The sequence below is a fragment of the Colobus angolensis genome, unplaced genomic scaffold (genome assembly GCF_000951035.1).
Source record: "Colobus angolensis palliatus isolate OR3802 unplaced genomic scaffold, Cang.pa_1.0 Scaffold2, whole genome shotgun sequence".
Taxonomy (NCBI): Eukaryota; Metazoa; Chordata; class Mammalia; order Primates; family Cercopithecidae; genus Colobus; species Colobus angolensis.
In genome coordinates this window covers 3,651,589-3,670,257 of record NW_012115154.1, presented here as the reverse complement: position 1 = coordinate 3,670,257, position 18,669 = coordinate 3,651,589, and the positions used below count along the sequence as shown (strand labels likewise).

Below are 18,669 nucleotides of genomic sequence, written 5' to 3'. Positions count from 1 at the left end.
CTAGTTCTTAAAACACTTATAAAATGAATAAAACAATAAACAAACAAAAATGAACAAGCAAAATGAAAGTTCTCATTATAGTTTACTTATTTATTTATTTTTATTTTTTTAAGACAGTCTTACTTTGCCACCCAGCTGGAGTGCAGTGGCATGAACTCAGCTCACTGCAACCTCTACCTCCTGGGTTCAAGTAATTCTCATACCCCAGCCTCCCAAGTAGCTGGGATTACAGGCACACGCCACCACGCCCAGCTAATTTTTATATTTTTAGCAGAGACAAGGTTTTGCCATGTTTCCCAGGCTGGTCGCCAACTCCTGGCCTCAAGCGATCCAGACCACCTCAGCCTCCCAAAGTGCTGGGTTATGGGCATGAGCCACCGTGCCCAAGCCCAGCCCTCTTATAGTTTAAATCTTTTTTTTTTTTTTTTTTTTGAGATGGAGTCTTGCTCTGTCGCCCAGGCTGGAGTGCAGTGGCTGGATCTCAGCTCACTGCAAGCTCCGTCCCCTGGGTTCACGCCATTCTCCTGCCTCAGCCTCCCGAGTAGCTTGGACTACAGGCGCTCGCCACCTCGCCCGGCTAGTTTTTTTGTATTTTTTAGTAGAGACGGGGTTTCACCGTGTTAGCCAGGATGGTCTCGATCTCCTGACCTCGTGATCCGCCCGTCTCGGCCTCCCAAAGTGCTGGGATTACAGGCTTGAGCCACCGCGCCCGGCCATAGTTTAAATCTTAATCTGACATTCTACCACCTAACATAGTTGTATATAGGACTTCTTAACTTACTTAGTTATTAAAAAGTGCTTTCTGGCCAGGCACGGTGGCTCATGCCTCTAATCCCAGCACTTTGGGAGACGGAGGCAGGTGGATTACAAGGTCAAGAGATCGAGACCATCCTGGCCAACATGAAAAAACCCTGTCTCTACTAAAAATACAAAAATTGCTGGGCATGGTGGTGCACACCTGTAGTCCCACTTGGGAGGCTGAGGCAGGAGAGTCGCTTGAACCTGGGAGGCGGAGGTTGCGATGAGCTGAGATCGTGCCACTGTACTCCAGCCTGGGTGACAGAACAAAACTCTGTATCAAAAAAAGAAAAAAAAAGTGCTTTCCCAGCCTGGGCAACGTGGCAAAACACCATCTCTACTAAAAACACAAAAATTAGTCAGGCATGGTGTGACACACATATAGTACCAGCTACTTGGAAGGCTGAGGTAGAGGATCATCTGATCCAGGGGAGGCTGAGGCTGCGATGAGCTGTGATCACACCGCTGCCCTCCAGCCTGGGTGACAGTGAGACCCCATCTTAAAAAAAAAGTGCTTTCACTTACATTCTCATTGAAGTCTCTCAACAGTCCATTTCAGATTGAAAAACTCTGACTCAGAGATGTTTCATGCCATGCCCAAGGTGACTTTGCCTGTCATGGGGTAGAGATGGGAACCAGAGGTCTTCTGACCCATCAGAAGGAGCTACTTTAAACACAGCACTGTTGAAAAGTTTCTACACTGCTGGTAAAAATCCATCACAAAAATCTATTTCCTCCATTTTTCAAGTGATTAACATAAGATTTGGATCTATAAGATCTTGGGGTTTGTGCTTTATGGATTTTATCCACAAATGAAACGTCAAACTGCTAAATGAACTCATTTCAACTAAGTCCTACTGTTATACTGTCATATCTGTGGTGTACTCATGCACCTGGTCAAGTTTCTTCTATTAAGTACCATAAAACCCAGCTTTCTGTGTACCTGGTAACACAGCTCAGCAAGTTGAGGAGATTCTCGCACTGCCACTGGGCCTGTTCTCCCTTCCGTTCCTTTCTCCAAGATGTTTAGGATGGCGTGAAGGCATGTCCGAGGGCAACCTAACACTCCTACATTAAACCAAAAAGAAATTCAACTTTTCTTTTAGAATTTCTGCATTAAAATCTTAGACTGTCTTTTCAAAAGTTAAATTCTATAAATATATGCTGTACTGTAAACACTCTTTCAAATACTGATATGGAAAATTGATAAAGGCTGATTCTCTATAGCTCAGTTTGTCCAGGTTGTTCTAAGCCCTAAGGACTGACCCATCCATCACCTTACCTTTCATACACTTTTTCTTTGAATGAATTATCCCATGAGCCCAGAATGCAATAAATGACCCCTGGGATACACAAATATGGATGGAAAGAAATGCCTTTATGTCTTAGGCTATACCTGGATCTTGTAGATTTGTAGTACTGACAGGTTTCTTCAATTCAAAGCCCAATAAGTAGAGAGCAAGATTGGGTGGATTGCATTCCAGAGAGGTAATGAGAAGATTCAAGATGTGAATTCTTGTTTCATAACGAATTGCAACTAATTTCTTTTCAAGTTCTGACCCTTAATGCAGAAATTACAAAACAATGGAAAGATAACGTAAGTCAAATGAAAAATACAAAACTTGTATTCCAAACCTCCATGTTTTCTTTAGATCATTTGCCTGATTATCTATCACATTCATTTCAGATTTATTTAAAGAGGAATCCTAAAAACCTTATAAATTTACAAGTTGAGTACCCTTTATCTGAAATGTGTGGGACTAGAAGTGCTTCAGATTTCAGATTTTTTGAATTTTAGAACATTTGCATTATACAGGTTGAGCATCCCTAATCCAAAAATCCAAAATCCAAAATGAACCAATGAGCATTTCCTTTGAGAGTCAAGTTGGTGGTGCTCACAAGGTTTCAGATTTTATTCTGAATTTTGTATTCTCAACCTGTATTCTAGCAAATTCTCAATTTCTCTTACACCATCACTAAACAGTTAACAATTACAAGTGTTTTCTTTAAATTAAGCATATATAAAAAGTAAAAGAATGCATGTATGCACATTAATCTAAGGCATACCCTCTTCCAGACGTACAAATTCTTCTGCATCTTCACAATCCAAACACTCCACAAATCCAGCCATTAGTTTCTGACTTATACTCTGAAGTAACATGAAGGTAAAAAATTACAAATTATTACAGGTTTCTAAATATTAGAAAAACTATGATTGATATATGTATAAACATTCATCCATAAAGAAAAATAGGCAAATCTGCTTAGGTATTTACGTTTTAGTTACATTTTTAGTAGAAAACTCAGTGCCTTAAGTTGCCATAATTTAACTCTCTATACAAATAAGAAACAAAAGTTTTATAAATTTATTGATTTCAAAACTTGCTTCCTAATTTTCCTTGATTTCCCAAAGAACCAAGCTAGTTAAAAAAAATCACATGAAACTGCTGTTTACTGAGCTCTTCGTTATACAGTCAATGTTATGAGATCTTAACTAAAACGTAAAATAAAATTTTCATCTTCTCTCTTTAGAAATGTATTACTTATCACTCGTTTTCTATTTCTGAGCTGATTTTGCCTTTAATAATCTAGGAGGATGTTAAATCAGCAATAATAATTTATACCAAAATCGACCAAAAAAATCAGCACATCAAAAACCTTTAGTATCCCCCGATTATCACATGGTTTCATAAACCTCATCCATAAGCCACAGATGAGATTTACACTTATGGTGGTTCTCATGCTAGGTGGTACCACCACTCCAAAGGGAACTTAGAAATAAGTGGAGTCATCTAAGTAATCACAACTAGAGGTTACTACTGACAGATAGTGGCATCTAGGGATGCTAAAGGTACTAGATGTGAGGGACTATAACACAAAAGATCTGTGCCATCAACATGTCAGAAGAGTCCTTATTTCAAAATAGGGACTCTATGAAGGACTACACAACAAAATCCTTCAACGAGGCCAGGCACGGTGGCTCACGCCTGTAATCCCAGCACTTTGGGAGACCGAGGTGGGCACACTGCTTGAGCTCTAAAATTCAAGACCAGCCTGGGCAACATGGTAAAACCTTGTCTCTACAAAAAAATACAAAAAAACTAGCTGGGTGTGGTAGCATGCGCCTGTAGGATCACTTGAGCCTGGAGGCAGAGGCTGCAATGAGCTGAGATTGTGCCACTGCACTCCAGCCTGGGTGACAGAGCGAATTCCTGTCTCAAAAGAAGAAAAATAAAAATTCTTCAACTAGCTAAAGCAGTGACTGCCAACATAAAGACAATGGGATGAAATGTTCATACAGAAAAAAAGCAGATTCAGCAATTGTAGGTATTCAGTGAACAGAACTATTATAAATTGAATAAAAAGAGGAACTCCTAAAAACACTCCGCAGTGTTATCAAATGAAGTGACACACAGGTGGATCACAAGAAAACCAGTGAAGTAGACAACTTACGACAACGAGATATTCAGAACTGCAGAGGCTCACTTAGAACACAGGCAACTGACAGGTCGAAGCAGTAAACAAACAAGTTACAGCAAACCTAATAATTTTAAACATGCCTAGAGTAGCAGTGGTCGTGTTAGGCTATACAGCCACATACTATAATACATGCAGTAACACTGCCAATAGCATCATCTTCAAAGATAAGTCATAGCCAAGTTCGTGGATAGGTTTTCACCCATCCTACAGAAATATACTTACTCTTAATGAATTTTTCCACAGCCAAGAATATGATTCCTCTATAGACACTGTAACTTTCATATATAGTCAAAATGCACAATGCACCAAAAAACAACAACAACAACAAAATCAGTTACCTGGTCATGTGTGAAATCTCCAACCAACTTTATCTGAATATTAGAGTTGCAAGAGATACAACAGAGGATCTTGGCACTTTCAAAAGCCAATTCTGGATTAGTATTGCCATGATATAGGTATCTTTAAAAAAAGAAAACATTTGAGGAACAGTGATAAAATTTTTGGTGTCTCACTATTCCCAATAAAGAAAATTCAGAACCAGGGCTTCCCCTGCCCATACAGCACTTTGAGGTAAATCAGAAAAAGCTGTCCCCTTCTAAACAGATGCAGTCTGTTAGGGGTTGAATCATGTCCCTGGCCCCAAAATCCTTATGTAAAGTCTGGCTAACCCAGTGACCTTATCTGAAAGTAGGGTCTTTGCATACATAGTCAAAGAAGTTCAGACGAGGTCATTAAGGAGGGCCCTAATACAATATGACTGGTGTCCTCATAAAACGGGTAAATTCAGACACAAACATACACACACAGGGAAAATGCCATGCAGCACTGAAAGCAGAGATCAGGGTGATGCTTCTACAAGCCATGGAACATCAAACCACCAGAAAGCTCAAGTTTTCTGTGACAAGTTTGCTTCCTGTCCAGCCCTATCCTCCAAACACCTAGTTTCCCTACAGGAGATAGACAATATTGTCATTTTAGACTTAGAGATTTTGGGTGGGCACGGTGGCTCACATCTGTAATCCCACCACTTTGGGAGGCTGAGGTGGGCAGATTGCTTGAGGTCAGGAGTTTGAGACCAGACTGGCCAATATGGTGAAAGCCCATCTCTACTAAAAATACAAACATTAGCTGGGTGTGGAGGTGCACATCTGTAGTCCCAGCTACCTGGGAGGCTGAGGTGGGAGAATCACCTGAGCCTGGGAGGCGAAGGTTACAGTGAGCCAAGATTGCACCACTGCACTCCAGTCTGGGTGACAGAGCGAAATTCTGTCTCCAAAAAAAAAAAAAAAGACTTGGATTTTTAGAACATGGAAGAGAAGAAATTGTAAAGTTCAGAGTAATTAATATCAGGGTAGCTAGAGAAGGCAAGAGTAAAATGAGGCCAGGCGCGGTGGCTCACGCCTATAATCCCAGCACTTTGGGAGGCTGAGGCGGGCGGATCATGAGGTCAGGAGTTCGAGACCAGCCTGACCAACATGGTGAAACCCTGTCTCTACTAAAAATACAAAAATTAGCCGAGCATGGTGGTGCTCACCTGTAATCCCAGCTACTCAGGAGGCTGAGGCAGGAGAATTACTTCAACCCAGGAGGTGGAGGTTGCAGTGAGCTGAGATCATGCCACTCCACTCCAGCCTGGGCGACAGAGCGAGACTCTGTCTCAAAAAAAAAGGAAAATAAGGCAAAAAGAAAAAAAAAGTAAGGCACTAGATATCTAACCAGATTTGAAAATCAAAGCTAGAATGTCTATTTCATTTCTCTACCTACAAAGGTAACTTACCTGGCAATGTTTACCACATTATCTGCCTTCTTAGTTCTGGGATTAATTCCCTGCAAAAGCTGTTCTAAAGGAGAGACTATTAGAGCCAGTTGACTTTCTCTTAGAAGGTCCATAAAAAGATTTTCCTTTTGCAGAGTAAGATTGAGAAGTGCAAGGCAATGTTGTACTGCTTTCTCCAGGTGTTTTTTCCCTATCAACCAAAAATAAAGTTAGAAAGTTCTAAATTTATCTTAAAAACTCAGTCAATTCTTGGGAAAACAAAACAAATGACAAGTTTTAGATTTTCAAATCTAGAGATTTAGACTCTTGTTTCCAACTTTCAGCAGCAAAACCTAGAGACTTAAGCTCTCATTGTTTCAAACTTTCAACTCCAACCTCACAAAACCACTCATCTAGGCAAGTTATGGTTATTTTGCAATCCAGAATACTTCCATGGAATGGATTCTCAAGTCACTTCTCCTTTATCTTTTCCCTTATTGTTTAGAGCAATGGTTCTCAGAATGGGGTGATTGAGCCCCAAGGGACATTTGACAATGTCTGGAGGCACTTCTAGTTATCATAACTGGAAATGTGCTACTGGCATCCAGCTTACGATACACAGGACATCATCCACAAAAAAGAATTATTCAGCCCAAAATGTCAATGGTGCCAAAATTGAGAAACTCTGATCTAAAGTAAGACAAAATCATTGTGGAAAATAAAGCAGAAAACAAAGAAGGATCACCCATAATCTTACCGACCAAATTTAAAACTGTGGCCTAATTCTTCTTATAGCTTCTTACCTGTATATTCTGACTATACAGTTATTGTTCATATGTTTAGAATCTCTTTTCTTATTTTGATCATAGCCACATTAAGTAAAGGTAATATAGCATCATGGTAAAAAGCATGAGCTCTGGAGCCAAACTGACTAGGTTCAAATCCCAGTTCCCACACTTGCTAGGGAAAGCCAGTGTAACTTCTTTGTATTTCAGCTTCTTTATTTTTTAAATGAAAATAATAAGATCTAACACATTTTTGAATAGATTGAATGCATTAATATATGCAATGTGCTTTTAAAAGAGCCAAATACATAGTAAGCACTCAATAAATAATAATTAGTGGTAATAATAACAAGTAAAATTTATTGACCACTATCAGGCACTATAGTAAGTGCTTTTAAAAACATTATGGGGAGGGAGGGGGGGCGATGGACAAAAAAGTACTTTAAAGTTGGGGATGTTAAAGATGTTAAAAATGATAGAAAGATCACTTTACTTACAAAAGACCCTGCAGTGAAACACAGTTACACTGAGAATCTCTCTGTACTTTAGTCTGTTTTTACTTATAATACACTCTCGTTTAAATGATTCATTGAAAACACCACTTCAGATACAGAGAATCTTACAGGGAAAAATGACCTCAGAGATCATCTATTTCAAATTCTCAGTTTACAAAAGATGAAAACATCAAAACTGTTTGCAAGACATGAAGCCTTTTAAGGATATACCAGGAAAGGGGGCATAGGTGTCAAGCTGCTTAACTCCTTCTTCCAGTAAACTGAGAGCAAGCTCCAACATTGGTGACTCATTCAGCAGATGATACATCAGACTAAATCCAGGTGGCTTATAGGCTATGATTTCTTCTCCTAAATAGAACATAACATATTCCAAGAGATGATGGGTTAGTATTTTTGTCACACCCTTGATTTACATGAAATGTATGAGACTTATAAATTAGATGGCATCTAAATAGATAAAGGCAAGTTTCAATTTAAAAACACAGTAGTAATTCTCCTAAGGGCGAATCTGCATGAAGCAGTTAGTCAACTATTCTGTTAACTCATTAAAGAAACTGTAATGCAGTGTTCTTGATCTTCCATTCAATAATTTTTTCTCTTGAACAGAAAAATTAAAATGATTAAAACAATGAAACAAAAGATTAAATTCTAATTTAAAAGTATAATTTTAAATGTATGTATCACATAGCCATAATTTATAAATTATAAATAATTGATACCTTATTTGAAAGTGACAGAATTAAATTACCTTGTAGTTCCACAAACTGGTCTACAAAATCTTCAAGCTGAGGCTCATAATCTCTGAGCAATTTATAAAACACCTCCAAAACCACCTCAGCAACTTCCCACTATAGAAAGATACAAATATGTCAACAACAATAAAACAGACCAAGGTGGTGGCCTTGCAAGGCTTTTCCCTCTTTCCCCTTCTTTTTCTAGTAAATGAGTGAAATTTCTAATCTACTTTATTCACTTAGGCTAAGCAATATAGAAATCCCAATTTATTTTGCTTTATTTTGCTAAAAGATAATGAATTGGCTCATTTTCAAGGTAAAATATTTTTAATTCATTATTCTTAAAGATATATTTTTATAGGAGATGTTTGGAATTCATTAATACATTGACAACATTTAGTATCTAGTCATAGTCAATTTATAATTAAACGTCAAATTTGGACACTTTTCAAGTGCCAAATATTTCACATTTTCTCTAAGAGGCTCGGCTGCATGGAATCTGAGAAATCACCTCATCTAAACTCCTTATAAGTGAAGCAAGTGAAGCTCAAAGCAGTGAATGAATTCCCCAAGACCATAAAGTCTGGCAGCAAACAGGCTGAAAGTCGAGCCCAGGCCTTCTTGTTCTTAGACCAGGGTTCCATCCATGGCTATAGTCAAAGAAGGTAAGAAGACACAATCACTGGTAGGCTTGCCCCAAATAATCCCATTATCGCCTTCTTGTTCAAAATGTATTTAAAAGCTATGTACCAGTAAAGAAAAATACCTATGCCAAAAAAATTATATACAACCGTATTGCCAGTAAAATTAAAACTTTGCTTAAAAAATCCACTACATAGAATTTTAATAAGACTGTGTTGGTCACTGTAGACAGGGTGGTTTTTTGAATTACTATTTTAAAATTATTATTTCCACTGCACATTACTTGTATCAAGGCTGAGTTAGAAAATGGGACTATAAAGTGACTTTTTCATTATTTTTATATTATTCACTGTTTTGCAGTTTCCAAAATTTTCAAAAAAATTTATTTAAATAAAAAAGGCATATTACCACATAAAATGGATTTAGGACCGGTAAACATACTGATTGCCTCTAACACCTTGTTATTTATCTCAATCCAAAGCATTGTTTGTGTGAGCAGCTAGTGTCCTAAAATAGTCATATAAATTAAGAACACTTTCAAGTAAAACAAATTCACAAAATTGAGGGAAAATTTTTTAGAGTAAGTTGGGGTGGAACTGAAAGAATGGCAGCTAGGGAAAAGCAGCAACACTTGAAGTGTGGCTCTGCATGGGTGAAAAGTGATGGCATCTGGAGAGAATATGGCTGACTAATGCTCTAAACACTCAGATCACAATGATCTTTTTAAGAAAAAGCATATAAGGCATTTAAAACAACTGTAAAAAAAGTACCAGAACATTTCAATGAAATGAGTGCTGTAATTATCAGCACTCATTATTCATCTGAAATGACTTTATTCGTGAGGCATGGTTGCTGTTACTGTTTTCTTCGCATCAGGAAATATATGTCAACAAGGTAGTTCTAGAGCTAAATTTATACTCCATCTCAGTGTTCATTTTTACAACCTGGCAAGCCAAAATTCTAATGCAATTGATAAAAAAAAGAACTTCAATTATTTGTGTCTAAATATCAAAAACAAGCTATATCCAATGACAGGTCAGTGAATAAACTATGCTAGATACAAGTAATAGGTTTTATGCAGTCACTAAAAAGACTATTTTCTTTTTTTTTTTTTTTTTGAGACAGAGTCTTGATCTGTCACCCAGGCTGGAATGCAGTGGTGTGGTCTCGGTTCACTGCCAGCTCCACCTCCCAGGTTCACGCCATTCTCCTGCCTCAGTTTCCCGAGAAGCTGGGACTACAGGCACCCGCCACCATGCCCAGATAACTTTTTTGTATTTTTAGTAGAGACGGGGTTTCACCGTGTTAGCCAGGATGGTATTGATCTCCTAACCTTGTGATCCACCCGCCTTGGCCTCCCAAAGTGCTGGGATTACAGGTGTCAGCCACCACACCCAGCCTAAAAAGGCTATTTTCAAAGAATATCCTAGGACATGAAAAAAAATCCCCATGATGCTAAGTGGATAAAAAAGAAATACAAAGTAATATAACTAATTATCTCAAATGTTAATTAAGTGTACAGGCATAAGAAAAAGACTAAAAGTAGTTATTCTTCCTTTGGCAACAAAATTAAGGATGATATAATTTCTTCACATACATATATAAACATACACACATATAAAAATATATATATATATTTTTTTTTTCAGATGGAGTCTCGCTCTGCCGCCCAGGCTGGAGTGCAGTGGCATGATCTCGGCTCACTGCAACCTCTGCCTCCCCGGTTCAAGTAATTATCCTGTCTCAGCCTCCTGAGTGACTGGGATTACAGCTGTGCAGCACCATGCCCAGCTAATTTTTCTATTTTTGTAGAGACAGCGTTTCACCAGTTTGGTCAGGCTGGTCTGGAACTCCTGACTTCAAGTGATCTACCCGTCTCGGTCTCTCAAAGTGCTGGAATTACAGGCGTAAGCCACTGTACCTGGCCATTTTCTTTTATTTTTTATATTTTCCTAATTTCTCCAAATTTGCATTAACTAAATTATGTTTATCATCATTAATACAACACAAAAAAACCCAACAGGGTCAAAAACAGCCAACTACCAAAATAAAGCAGAAATGTTCCTATAAGATACAACCAAGAGTATTATTTAAGGTTAATAAACAGTATTATAGACTAACGTGAATTACATCAGAACCTAGAAGAGTCTCTTACATAGCTTAGTGGTTATGAGCTTGGATCTGGAATCAGAGTCCTAGGTTCAAATCCTGGTCCTGGACCTTAGGCAAGTTCCTTAACCTTGCTAAGCCTCCATCTGTAAAATGGGAATATTAAATAGTACCTGCCTCATGGTAATATTGGAATTATAAAAAATGATATATATAAGCTCAGTGGTTACTGTCTTGCAACTAGAGCAAATGTGTCACAAAGATCAGTGCTCTCTCAGCCTCCATCCATGGCAGACATGCCTAAACGATTATAATACTCCTTCCCCCTAAGCCAATACTCCACAACCCAGTGCCACTAATCAATAGAAACTGGTGTGCAAGTTTAAACTTATTTCAATCCCTAACCTAAACCATTCCAATTAGCAGTAGTAGTGTGTTTCCAACAAACGTGACACTTTTTGTTCCATTTTAGTCAAAAAGGATCTGAATATGAACTCCTATCGATTAGATTACTGATGACTAATGTCAGTGCTTGAGTTTTCATGATCAAATTTATTTTTTAGTGCACATAAACTAATCAGACCATAGATATTTCAAAATAAAGACTGTGAATTTTACTCCCTTTCAAAAGCTAACACGAATTTAGCACCATATACTTTTGATAAAAGAAAAGCAGGAAATGCATAAGGAGATAAAGTTTTTCTCTGAACATAACCTTTTCAGCTGCTCTCCGGTAAGCTCTCGTACGGAATCGTAGAAACACAGAGTCTCTAAGGAACTGCAAATAAGGGTCAAAGCCAGGGGGCCGCAGTCCAGCACCCAAATTAGAAGGAAATGAGCTCTCCACCAGGGTACTAATAAGCTGGCAAAAGGCCCGAGTCAACGGGTATTCTTCACACCGGGATTCTATTTCATTTAGTTCAACCTTCCAAATAAAAAGAAAGAAAACACGGTAATAAAAACTATTAGCTATGAAGTGCAGAGTATTATGCAGACATTAACTTATTAATAGTGCTAACTCACACCAAAAGACATAACAGATATTTCTGTTTTTCATTTAGAGGAAAAGATAAAAAAGTATTATATGAATCCAGATGAATCAGATGGAAGAACTCCAAATTCCCACTTATTGTCCCCAAACTTGAATTAAAAACAGAAATCTTTAATGTTTCTTTTAAAAGAGAGGGAGAATTAGAGAGAAAAGAAAACAATTCTCATCTCAGGTTGACTCAAGTAATCTAATTAAATTGAGTTAAAATCAAGAACTTTCCATTTGGATGGCTGCCATGTAATATCCTTTTCTAACTCTGAAACACTAAATATTTTGGTTCCTTTTATTAAAAGTTTCATCTCTATTTCAACACTGATTAGAAAACCCTTCAAATAAAAATACATTAAATTTGAAAATTATGGAAACGTAAAAGGGTAAGAATGATTCATAGACTTATCATTACATGCATGAATGAATTAGCATTTAAACTAAAAGGAAAACTTTACCTCAATACCAATAGCTTGCCTCTGGCTTGGAATCCTCACAGTCTGCAGTATCTTAAAATAGTAAGAAGTAGATGTCAGAAGCACTCCTTATTCATCAATGAATATTAGTGGCTTTGCAATATAATAGTCACATATCTCACCCACTGGACCCACAGATCTCACAATGTCCATCAAAATGACAATCAATTAGTCCCTGGATGGACTTTCATTAGCAGTTCTGTCAGGTTGCGACAGAACTTTTGACTGCCTGGGGTTCTGAAAATTGGTAGTTTCTAAGAGCACACAAGACTTTTCAGCAAATTTCCTCTCAGATATTCTAGGAAATGAATCTTTAAAAAGGATTTACGGTATGAAATCTCACCAGTGTTCAAGATACTGGACTGTTAACTAATCCTACGGATGGCACAAAAAACCCAAAAAGTAAACTTTTTTTTTTCCTTTTTTTTTCTTTTGAGACAGAGTCTCGCTCTGTCGGCCAGGCTGGAGTACAGAGGCATGATCTCGGCTCACTGCAACCTCCGTCTCCTGGGCTCAAGCAATTCTCCTGCCTCAGCTTCCCAAGTAGCTGGGATTACAGGCATGTGTCACCATACCCAGTTAATTTTTTTTTTTTTTTGTATTTTTAGTAGAGACAAGGTTTCACCATGTTGGCCAGGCTGTTCTCAAACTTCTGACCTCAGGTGATCCGCCCGCCTTGGCCTCCCAAAGTGCTGGGATTACAGGTGTGAGTCACTGTGCCCAGCCAACAAACTTCTTAAGAACGGGTTTGTTAAAGGAGACTGAAGTTTTGACTTAAGATGTCCTGTCCAGACCTTGATATGGGCCTAAGTAGTTTATGGTATAATAAATAATGCTACTGTCATGATACTTTACTTTCTTGCAAATCAAAAGCATACTAATTAGGTAGAATCCTTCAAAAACAATAGTGTTGCTCTAAGGATACAAATGTCTAAACCCAATCACATTTGATTTCAGGTGTAAAGAAGCACTAAGCCTGTAAGACACTAGTAAGTATTGGAACACTCAAGAATTAAAAGGTGAAGTATCAATAGTAAGCCAAAAGTTACTCAGCCTCTCAGCAAACCCCAACTCTGTTAATTATTATGTTAACAAAGTATCAATAACATCTTCAGGATACATATGTTAGAAAATAATCTAGAGTATTTCACTGCTTCAAAATGGTTGCTTCCGGCTGGGCGTGGTGGCTTATGCCTGTAATCCCAGCACTTTGGGAGGCCGAGGCAGGCAGATCACCTGAGGCTGGGAGTTCAAGACCAGCCTAACCAACATGGAGAAACCCCGTCTCTACTAAAAATATAAAATGAGCCAGGTGTGGTGGTGCATGCCTATAATCCCAGCTACTTGGGAGGCTGAGGCAGGAGAATCGCTTGAACCCAGGAGGTGGAGGTTGCAGTGAGCCAAGATCACACCATTGCACTGCAGCCTGGGCAACAAGAGCAAAACTCCATCTTAAAAAAAAAAAAAAATTTTGCTTCTATGAGTAATGAGTTAGAATCTCAGACTCTCTTAAGTTGTATTACTTCCAAGACAGATATACATATCCCACCTAACCATTTTCCTAGAGATACGTCTATAAAGCACATCCATATTTTCCTTTTTTATTTTATCACATATAAAATAATTACACCTGATAGAAAATTTTTAACGGAGCTTATCTTTAGAGAAAAGAATGTTAATAATTTTGAAGTTAAGGAGACTTTAAACATTATATCATCCATTTACTTCCCCACATCAGCAAAGGTACATTCCCTCAGGGTACAGAAGTCAAAAAATCCAACTGTCACATTCCCATTCTGCCCAAAGTTAAGTTTATGGTCCTGGAAATAAACCTTCATAAACACCAATAAAAAGTATTCTAAATGCTGTTAAAATTTCTCTGCAGGCTAGGTGTGGTGGTTCACACCTGTAATCCCAGCACTTTGGGAGGCCAAGGAGGGCAGATCACTTGAAGCCAGGAGTTCAAGACCTGCCTGGACAACATGGCAAAACCCCATCTCTACTAAAAATACAAAAATTAGCAGGGTGTGGTAGCGCAAGCCTGTAATCCCAGCTACTCAGGGGGCTGAGGCACAAGAACCACTTGAACCTGGGAGGTGGAGGCTGCAGTGAGCTGAGATCACACAACTGCACTCACTCCATCCTTGCCAACAGAGCGAGACCCTGTCTTAAAAAAAAAAAAAATTACGTGCAAACTTGACAGTTACACCTGCCCTTTAATGGAAAAACAACCCCAGTGACCAGGTAGCTATATAGAGATACTTCACTCTTCTGGTATAGGGCAGGAAAGAGCAGATAAGAAAAACAAACATTCCTCACATTTAATGAGTGCAGGTGACTTGTGAGGGCTTACATCAGCCTGGTTTAAAGACAGAGTGGAGGAATTCTGTCCATCTAATAATATCTTATAGACATTGAAAAATAAGGTCTTCAGAGAGGTACAGTACATGAAGAACCAATCTCTGGTAACCTAGTGAAGTTATCAACCAAACTAAGAAAAAATCCCAAGTCTATTAGTTTCTGTTGCTATGCTCAGTCCCTAAACCGTAACTCTAGTGGGGATGTTCATGATGTACTATAAATTCCAATCGAATGCTCTTGCTTCTACGGGATTATCAAGCCCAACTTTCCACATTGGGATAATATAAATATGGGACTTCAGAGCCCTACCTGAGTGTATTCCAATGACTGCCAGAGGGAAGCAGCAATTTCAGGAGATTTTCCAAAAGCTGCGAGTGTCTTCAGTAGCTCAGCTTTTAGGACAGGGGGAATACTGCATTGGAGGAGTCCCAGAATCACCACAACAGGGGTCCACTGAGGGTGTTCACAGAGTGCCAAGCGAGCATTTTCACTCTAAGAATTGACACAAAAAGAACAAGACTTTCCATTTTTAAAAGTTAAGAAAATGACCAGCAATCATCTAAATTGCTATCATTTATACTGAGTCCTCATAGGTTTAATATATACTAAAACAAAAATAAGCGTATCATTTATGTTTGAAGTCTACCAACACATCAAATCAGGTCACTCATTCATTCAAAGTAAAAAACTGGAGGAGAAATAGACTTTGTAGAATTACTTTTGCAGTTCCAAGTATGAGAAATAATACAAACAGAGATAAATGGTCTGCAAGGGTTGGATAAATCTTACCTAGGCATCTTAAATCCCTTCTGGAACAATATATTATACTATAATATAAAGTATGAATGAAAAAAAATCTTGTCCTTTTTTTAAAAAAAAATGGAGATATACAGTATCAAGTATCATAACTTTTTTTCATTTTTAGTTGATATGTAATAACTATATATATTTACGGGTACAGAGTCATATTTTGATACATGATACAATATGTAATGATCAAATCAGGGTAATTAGGATATCCATCATCTAACATTTCTCATTTCTTTGTGTTGGGAACATTCAAAATCCTCTCTTCTGGCTTTTGAACATATACAATGAATTACTGCCAGTTATATTCACCTTGTAGTGCCATAGAACACTAGAACTTTCTTCTTCTCTGTGTGTAACTTTGTATGTTAACTAACCTTTCCCTATCCTCCCCTCCCATCTCCATTTTAATTCAGTGAGAAATAGTTAATAACTGACATTTTGATGCCTAATAATGTTAAGTACTATTAGAAAAGCCAAAAACTTAGAAGTTCCTATTCCTTCCCTTCAGAGAGAATGTCAGACTATTCTAGTGAACAATAGACATAACTAAAAGATATTTCCGAGTTGGGAAATTACATACAGTCATGAAAATAATGTTTTTTACAAAGACCAATTTGGTAGTGGCAGGTAAAATGGTTTGGCATAAGGAGAGGAAAAATAATTCAGTAAATAACTTTTAATTACAATATTCTTTATGTATACACACATAAATGCACACATATACCTCTACACCTATGCTGGAAACCTAGAAGCATATGCATCCAACAACCGGTTCTAATTTGCCCTTCTGACTATTTTCTTTTAGGCTCAGGCTATTATTTTTATACTAAGATTATGCCAATGAGCAGGGCTACCACAACTTACACCCTCTAGAGATCAAAAAACAAAAACACTTAAGGGCAGAATGCTATATATCTGTCTATCTATATAGGCTAAGTTTATTACTCTTAAATTAAAAGAAAATGTTTGGGGCTCTTAAAATGCTACTGTGCTATCATAAAAATAAAATGATGCTGGGGATGAGTTACCCACCCAAGTAATGATGGTAGATGTGAGCTGCAAAAAAGCAATCAATCCGTCCTGCTCCTTCTGGGTGATGCCACGGGAAGGAAGGTGACGGTACTGAACGCTATCTGCACTTGGAAGATCCTTCCGAAGGTGTTCATGATAAAGCATCAAGGAGTGAAAGAAATGTTCCCAGGAAACAGGACTGCCACCTGCTCCCTGAATATTTTCAACTATAAAGAAAAACAGCACAGAATTTTCTTTAAAAAACATCTAAGCATTTGCTGGGAAATGGAGAGAAAATTAATTTAAAACAATAAACTTTTTTGAGACAGGTTCTCACTCTGTCACCCAGGCTGGAGTGCAGTGGGGCAATCTCGGCTCACTGCAACCTCTACTCCCCAGGTTCAAGCAATTCTCCTATCTCAACCTCCCAAGTAGCTGAGATTACAAGCGTGCACCACAACACCCTGCTAATTTTTGTCTTTTTGGTAAAGACAGGGTTTCACCATGTTGGCCAGGCTGGTCTCGAACTCCTGACCTCAAGCGATCTGCCTGCCTCGGCCTCCCAAAGTGCTGGGATTACAGGCATGAGCCACTGCACCCAGCCTAAAACCATAAACTTTGTTTGCCTTTGTCTTAGCACAAAGGCGATCTTTTGTCCTGGATTAAGTAATGTGCTGAGGGTTAGAATCCCTCTGTGAGAATCCCTCTGTGCCGAGGGTTAGAATCCCTCTGTGAGCTAGAACTCTGGATTAATTTTTCCTCTGGATTAACTTTTACTGAAGAAAGGGGCTACTGCCCATGTAAATGAAAGGTAATTTACTTTGGATGTCAGTTACCTACTTCACATCCAGGAGAGTTCTCTGTGCTCTCATGTAACTAACTGTTCAGGGCTGCTTTTTCCCACAGAATAATTCGCAAATGTTGAGCTTGAATTCCCAACGAAAGAGGTAACTACAGTCTTAATTTGTGAATTACACTACTCCATTGCCTACCAGGCATCAGAAGCAAAAGCACAGCACACAAGACTGGCAGGTTTGACAAAGTAGTCATAACACTGGCTTTGGAGCCAAGCCGACTTCAGCTCCCATCATGGCTCCCCAAATAGCTGTGATGTTGGGTAAATTCCTTAACTTCTCTAAACCTGTTTCTTCACATGTAAAGATAAAAATATCTACCTAACAAAGCAGACGCTTAATTTCTTTTCCCTTTTACAGTGTTTTTGGTCTAACTAAACCAGTCTGATAATCAAATAAGAAAATTGGGAGAGGGTCAAGAGACAAATTTTTTCTTAAATTAAGAAAAAAAAAAAATACAAAGATAAATTAATCAAACTTATAAGGCAAGGGCATACGCTTTCTTTGCGGACCAGATGTGTTGCGGAAAATTTTCATACATTAATTCTGATTTGTCAAAATGAACTGCATTTTATAAAGGAGAATGGCGAAACTCCCCAATCTGTGAGACCATAATCACAACATCACTATGCCTAAAGCTGTATGTGTGCTTCTTTCACCTTATTGTTATGAAAATAATTTATACCTCTGGTAGAACCTAGTTCAAATACCAATGTTCTTAATAGGTACTGGGATACTGAACTTAAGAGTATAACAACAAACTTTAACAACATCCACATATTCCTTACCATGACTACTACCATTGACTTTGAGTAGGCTGAAACAGTAGTGGGCACACTGAGGCCCATTGGCCAATCCCTGGAGCATCTTCAAATAAGGAACATAAATAGTTTGAGGCAACAGGTCGTCCATTTGCCTAACAAACTTTGACAAGACAACCTGAAAAAGAGAGAAACAAATGGTTTCTATAATGTATAGCTTAACTTTAAGGCAACACGGACTAGCTAATAAAGACTACATATAAACTAAAAGTAGTGCTCTGACTTAACCCTCACAACAAATTTAACTGATATTCTATTTATGAAAAATTGTTTAAGCTTGCCATTAGCAATTTAATGCAATTATAAAATAATATCTTTATGAAATAAAAGTACATTTTTAAAAAAGCGCCTCAATGTCAGAAAATATAAGACCATTCAGATTTTTAAAATATAAGACACGTGACATTTACTCATCCAAAACCAACTGGCAATTCAAAGGTACACTTAAAATCCAGAGTTCCTATATCCCAGTCAAATT

At 38.0% G+C, this 18,669-nt stretch overlaps 1 protein-coding gene across 1 annotated transcript in view; it reads right to left on the bottom strand.

Moving 5' to 3' along the window:
• Positions 1 to 18,669, bottom strand: part of NUP205 (nucleoporin 205kDa) — a 94,267-nt gene that overhangs the window by 41,470 nt on the left and 34,128 nt on the right. Inside the window, exons 11-22 of the mRNA XM_011941255.1 lie at positions 18,159 to 18,309; positions 16,538 to 16,743; positions 15,005 to 15,187; positions 12,317 to 12,367; positions 11,535 to 11,744; positions 8,083 to 8,182; positions 7,545 to 7,682; positions 6,056 to 6,245; positions 4,617 to 4,737; positions 2,866 to 2,947; positions 2,195 to 2,359; positions 1,742 to 1,866 (exon numbers count right to left, since the gene is read on the bottom strand). Of these exons, the coding sequence (XP_011796645.1) occupies positions 1,742 to 1,866; positions 2,195 to 2,359; positions 2,866 to 2,947; positions 4,617 to 4,737; positions 6,056 to 6,245; positions 7,545 to 7,682; positions 8,083 to 8,182; positions 11,535 to 11,744; positions 12,317 to 12,367; positions 15,005 to 15,187; positions 16,538 to 16,743; positions 18,159 to 18,309 (1,722 nt within the window). The remainder of the gene's footprint in view (positions 1 to 1,741; positions 1,867 to 2,194; positions 2,360 to 2,865; positions 2,948 to 4,616; positions 4,738 to 6,055; positions 6,246 to 7,544; positions 7,683 to 8,082; positions 8,183 to 11,534; positions 11,745 to 12,316; positions 12,368 to 15,004; positions 15,188 to 16,537; positions 16,744 to 18,158; positions 18,310 to 18,669) is intronic.